The sequence below is a fragment of the Chiloscyllium plagiosum genome, chromosome 18, assembly GCF_004010195.1.
Source record: "Chiloscyllium plagiosum isolate BGI_BamShark_2017 chromosome 18, ASM401019v2, whole genome shotgun sequence".
Taxonomy (NCBI): domain Eukaryota; kingdom Metazoa; phylum Chordata; class Chondrichthyes; order Orectolobiformes; family Hemiscylliidae; genus Chiloscyllium; species Chiloscyllium plagiosum.
In genome coordinates this window covers 1,126,719-1,133,234 of record NC_057727.1, presented here as the reverse complement: position 1 = coordinate 1,133,234, position 6,516 = coordinate 1,126,719, and the positions used below count along the sequence as shown (strand labels likewise).

At 44.1% G+C, this 6,516-nt stretch overlaps 1 protein-coding gene across 1 annotated transcript in view; it reads right to left on the bottom strand.

Moving 5' to 3' along the window:
* Positions 1 to 6,516, bottom strand: part of LOC122559232 (cytosolic 10-formyltetrahydrofolate dehydrogenase-like) — a 130,146-nt gene that overhangs the window by 98,534 nt on the left and 25,096 nt on the right. Inside the window, exon 4 of the mRNA XM_043708612.1 lies at positions 4,810 to 4,837. Coding sequence (XP_043564547.1) covers positions 4,810 to 4,837 — 28 coding nt within the window. The remainder of the gene's footprint in view (positions 1 to 4,809; positions 4,838 to 6,516) is intronic.

Here is a 6,516-nt window from a genome sequence, read left to right as displayed (position 1 = left end):
GGTTGACTGAGCTCGGAATTTTTTCCCATTGGAGAAAAGGAGGAGAAGAGGGGACCTAACTGAGGTATACAAGATAATGAGAGGCATAGACAGAGTCGATTGCCAGAGACTATTTCCCAGGGCAGAAATGACTAACACGAGGGGTCATAGTTTTAAGCTGGTTGTAAGAAAGTGGAGAGGGGATGTCAGAGGCGGATTCTTTACACAGAGAGTCGTGAGAGCATGGAATGCGTTGCCAGCAACAGTTGTGGAGACAGGGTCATTGGGGACATTTAAGAGACTCCTGGACATGCATATGGTCACAGAAATGTGAGGGTGCATACATGAGGATCAATGGTCGGCACAACATCGTTGGCTGAAGGGCCTGTTCTGTGCTGTACTGTTCTATGTTCTATGAATTAAGTTTAGTAATCAGCTGTTGTAGAATTTCAAACAATGCTTTGAGAGTCATAACCTGTGCCATTGAATGATATGGGTCAGTGACATTATTACTCTTATACCGAGTGCCTGTTGTGAAGTAACTGCAGATACAAGAACAAGTTTGTGGTCAAAATATTTGTAACTGGAAGAGAGGTCAGAAGTGAACTGGAGCTATATAATCTATCGTTAACGAAGAGGTAGATGATGGCAATTCAGCAACAGCACTGCGGCAGAGCTGCAGACTGGATGTCGACAGAGTTGATTACAGAGAGAATGCGGAAAATAAAACAGTCTAGGGTAAAAAGGAGATCAAGGTTCCAAACAGTCTTCTTCCTTGTGACATGTTTATGGGTAAATAGTTTGGAAATGCATGAAAAGAAAGTGGAGTTTGAGACTGATAGTTTATGTATTTGCGAAACGTAATTAACCGGATTAGAAATAACCTTCAGCATCGTTTATAGAATTGATAGATATAGGCTTACCAGGAACACCGATAATAGAGAGGATGGGATAGCGCCTACTTGAATAATAATCAATACAGCTTGTATCCGCAACTCTAACCATGTCCAATCCTCAGAAAGATAGTAAAGACCCAAGGGTAAACTCCTGTCTAAAGTTGGAACATCCCAGTTCAATGTTCTCAGATTCTGATCCATTGTTGGATCATTCCAGTCTAATGTTCTCAAAAGTCTGATCTCTCCCTCTCTCTGTAGCTGCTGATCCGAATCTTGTTGAGGTTGAATCTGCGCCGAATACTATGGCATAATAAGTTGAAAGAAGCTCATAATTATTGAAAAGGGAAACCTTCCAATGACACAGTTAGGTCCAGGAAGCCTGATATTAAACGCAGTCATTGAACAAACAGCTCTAGCAAACCCCTTTCATAACAACGCTCATATGTCACAATAGTACTTGGTGCAGGTGGGATGTTGATATTGCTGACTATTGGGTTACTGACACATCTCCAACTATAAAGATAGGGGTGAGGGAGAGAGATGATGCTTTCTGTTCACAAGCTCGATGATTCTATTGTGTTTTGGCAGGGTAGGAATTGCTGGGCTCCTGAGACCGTCTGTGTCTGATGGCCAAGCCTGCTGTATCCTTTTGTTTTATTTATTTATGTTTCACTTTGACATTTATCTGACAGTCATTTAACGGTTTAGGTGGGGTTAGGCATTTTTGCCAAGTTCCTACAGCACCATAGACTGTGTAGATACAGTCCATTCCTTGTTGTCCTTGCAGCTGCGGCCTAGTCCTGTGATGTGATAGTCAAATTCTCCTCGAAACAGGATACTTAGTTTTACCTTTCGCCAGTTATTGCTGGGGTCGCAGCAGAGCTGGAAGGCGGTAAATCTCTCCTGGCTTCTACACTCTCTCTCTGAGATTTCTCTCAGAAGAGTCTTTTGATTTTTATTCCTCCTGGATTGGAGAACGGCATGTCAGAAAATCTGTTTCCTGAACTTGTTTTTTGACAAGTGTGTGCTTATAGGATGTTACCACATTGGAGCAGTTACTGTTTGTAGTTAAATAACCTATTATTCTGTTCAGTGTTTAACCAGAATTAATATGTTCCAGGTTGCACTTCCTTTTGTTGTATTTTATCAGCAGTGATTGAATAAATAGTGTTTTTCTTAATGTTGAATATTTTGACCAAGCGAATCGTATCTGAAACACAGCACCTCACATTTACCTTTAAAATATGACAAAAAGCATGTTCGGTCGGAGGGGATTTGTGTATTTTGAGGGGATTGCTTTGGTCCATAACAAGAGTGACAGAGATTCAGGTTTTATTGGGTAATTACTTAATGGACAACATGCTGCAGACATATGGGGTTAAACAGCGGAATGGGCCGAGATGTAGGAATGATATTTATGTAAGGAGTTATGTCGGATACTCATTCCACCTCACAGATCCAGCCCGGACACATATAAGCCAATATGAGATATCTATTTATCATGAAGAACTGCGAAGACCAAGCTAGTGTACCTCTCAGCAATCCGTCCAGGATCGAACACTGTTCAGGGATCACCAGTCCACTACATATCTGTCGATAAGTGCACTGAGTTATAAACCTGGGCTAAATAATCTGTTCCGCACAGGGCGCTGTGCAGAACACACAAGTGCATTGATCTCTGAATGCGGACTGGGTATCTGTCCAGCATGGGAAAGTGTGCAGTGAATAGCAGTGAAGTTATCTGTTAATCTGGAGCAATTACCTTCCCAGCATATACAACTGTGTGCAACAACCACCGCATTGCTGAGTAACACTGTGTTAGATCACTGTCCAGTGTGGGGAGACTTGCGGGCGGCTCATGCTGGAAGTGACAGGCTGTGCAGCTCCCGTCCATTTACACTGTACCTTGACAAGGGGGTGATGTGGATGTGAAAATCACTGCCAGAGAGAGGCCATGAATCCGTTGAAATACCACCAAATGGGAGGAGCTTGGTTAAAAAAGACGGGGAGTTTGCGAGACAATTTCAGAGAAGGACCTGATCGTAGGTTTAAAAATTGTGAAATGAAAACATCTTGCAAAAAAGGCGACTGTTTCCAGGAATGATTGGTGAACAGGATATTTATAAAATGTTGGAGAGTTAAGATGATAGAGAGTTTTGGATAGCATTTGTTCTGCAGTTTTTTTTTAACTGGGAGCAGGGTCAGCAGAGTCTTTGGCTCATTGGGCTGAATCAAACAATAATTTGGGTCAGTACTATTTTCATTGAGTGTGACAGAGGGATTCTCTGCACGAGGCCGAGCTAGTTTCCTGGTGTTATCTTATCGAACTCACCTCATTAACTACCCACCCCACCCCAAGGTGTCCCTCTCATTCAATACCAGCCCGATTCTCCCACCCATCATGGCTGCAGGTACTCGCCATTGCCCGGATGCCCCTGGGTATTCCGTGATTCCCTGGTTCAATATTTAAACGGCCAATGGTCACACAGGTAAGCTTTCTCAGCTTGGTGTTGCCCTGCACAGTTTACCCTGTGCATGGAGATAAGTGGAAATTACACCACGGTTTGTAGACAGGGTCACGGACGTCCTGATGAATGGGCTAATATAGAGGAGGGCCATTCTCTTCCCAGAGGTGGCCACACCACCAGACCCACCGAGGATGGTCTGAGCTCACCACCCAGTTCAGTGCAGTATCTGCAGTCTGAAGAAATGTTCAGCAATACAGGACAAGCACCAATTACCTTCCCGCTCTGTCAGGATAAGGGTCACCATATTCTCTCTGCTCCCTCACACTCACTGTATATCTGTTCCAGCGCCTTCTCCAGAATGAGGCTCCATCACTCTCAGTACTGCATGCAGCAAATTCTCCCTCTCTCACCTACGCAATACCCCCACATTATTATAAAATGGCCTGTTGAGTGCTGTTTCTAGAATTATCTAAACGAAGTCGTTTGTACAATGTTCCAAATATTTCCCAAGTTCAGGAAAATGTTCGTTCCCCAGTGTGCAACAAATCAGGGGAACGTGCAGAGTTTTATTTTCTTTAAATCACTCAGAATGAAAGTGCGTCATGAGGCCATTAGGCCTCTCAAATATACTCCAAAATTCAGACAAAGGGAGCACCTAAACTCTTGAAGACTCACTCTCATCTTGAAGATAGGCACCACATTGGAGGGTCTCCAGTTTTGCTGGAACACTTCTGTAATCTGGAGAGTTGTGGAATATTTCACACAGTACCAACAGAACTCCGTAACAACTTCTATTAAAACCAGCTATGAATAGCTGATGACCTGTTTACCATTGGTCATATCTGTTTGAGAAAAGCCTTTTTCGTTTTGTTAGAGACATTGCAAGAAATTTGATCTGACTACAATTTTGATTATATTATTGAAACGCTTTGTGACTTCCCCTGTGATGAACGATGTAAAATACTGTTTTAAATTCTCTGCCTGTTCTCTGAAACCAATTTCCCAGTCACATCCTCCAGGTGTTCCACATATACTTTCCTGCCTTTGTTCCAAAGTCTCACACACACATCATGAACGTTTTTTTTTAATCGATATGGTAAAGGTCTTGTGGTTAGATTGTTTTTTATATTTCTTGTCAGTTTTGGAATATTATTCTTTGTATCTTGCTTTATACAATCTGCTTCTGGTTCCAAAAATACACATTTCAAAGTTGGCCGACACGAGTGTTCCCGAATCTGAGTTCTATCGTTTGTGATTGATTAGGATCCTTCACAGCGTTTGTGCATCATGGGTGGTTCATCTTCACATCGTCATATCATCTTCTTTCTGACCAGAGTCAATCATTGCAGAGCATTATGAAATATGTGCTTACATTTCTACACCACATATCTACTGATCTTCACCTGGGTCCATTTTCACATTTCGTTTTATAACAGATATAAGGCATAAATCTGCAACTGAAATACCTGGCTCATTTCAATCACTCGGGGAAACCTGCATATGTGTAAGAACACATCATCAGCTGCGGGTGACTCCATCCTCACAGTTTCTCTGGCTCTGTGATTTCTGTTTGATGATGCCACATTCCAGTAGAAAGATTCCTGCATGATCACCTTTTCTGTCAACTGAGGAATCCGCTAACTCGGGTGGACTGAGCCTTCAGTTGTAACTGCCCCATCTCCCTCACTTCTGCCCTCACTCGATCCACTCCTTCCCACAACAATGATAGATCTCCCCTTGTCCTCACTTCCTAGTGCACTAGAATCTACATTCACAGAATCATCCTCCGCCACTTCCAACACCTCCAGCAGGACAGCACCATCAAACACATCTGGGGCGGCACGGTGGCACAGTTGTTAGCACTGCTGCCTCGCAGCGCCAGAGATCCGGGTTCAATTCCCGCCTCAGGCGACTGACTGTGTGGAGTTTGCACATTCTCCCCGTGTCTGCGTGGGTTTCCTCCGGGTGCTCCGGTTTCCTCCCACAGGCCAAAGATGTGCAGGTCAGGTGAATTGGCCATGCTAAATTACCCATGGTTTTAGGTAAGGGGTAAATGTAGGGTTAGGGGTATGGATGGTTTGCGCTTCGGCGGGGCGGTGTGGACTTGTTGGGCCGAAGGGCCTGTTTCCACACTGTAAAGTAATCTAATCTTCCCCTCCCGTCCACTGTCAGTATTTCACAGGGACAATCCCCTCTGTGACACCCTCCATCACCTCGTACACTTCCCCACTCCCCCATGACACCTTTCCATGTGATTTCAGAAGCTGCAACACTTGCTCATTCACCTCTTCCCTCCTCACTGACCAAGGCACCAATCACACCTTCTAGGTGGAGCAGCATTTCACTTTTACGCTTTCAATCCAGTCTCCTGTCTTTGCTGCTCAAAATGCAGTCTCCTTTACATTAGCGGACAAAACAAAAACTGTTTTGAGGAACATTTCCATTCTGTCTGTAGGAATGACCCTGAAATTCTGACCCCCCCCCCCCCCCCCCCCCCCACTTATCGGTCAGGTATTCACATGGATAAAAGGTTGGCTGTCTATGAGGAGGCAGAGCGAGGATAAAATGGTCCTTCAGGATGGCAGCCAGTGACTTGTATTGTTCCACAAGGGTCAGTGCTGGGACCACGACATTTCACTTTATTAGTTAATGATCTGGATGGCAGAACTGAGGGCATTCTGGCTACGTTTACAGATGATGCAAAAATAGGTGTAGGGGCAGGTAGTATTGAGGAAGCAGGGAGCCTACTGAAAAATTTCGACAGTTTAGGAGAGTGGGAAAAAGAGTTGTGGATGAAATATAATGTGGGAGAGTGTGAGGTCATGCACTTTGGTATGAAGAATAAAGGCATGGACTATTACTAACCGGGATGGAAATTCAGAAATCTGAAGTGCAAAGGGACTTCGGGATGGAAATTCAGAAATCTGAAGTGCAAAGGGACTTATGATTCCAAGTCCAGGATTCGCCGAAGGGAAACTTGCCGGTTGAGTCAGTCGTTAAAAGGCTAATACGAAGTTGCCATTCATCTCGAGAGGACTAGAGTATAAATGTGGGGACTCTAAGGCTTTCTACAGCTCTGGTCAGACCACATTTTCAATGTTTTGTGGCTCATATCTCAGGAAGCATGCATTGGCATTGGTGGGTGTCGAGAGGTGGTTCACGAGAATAATCCC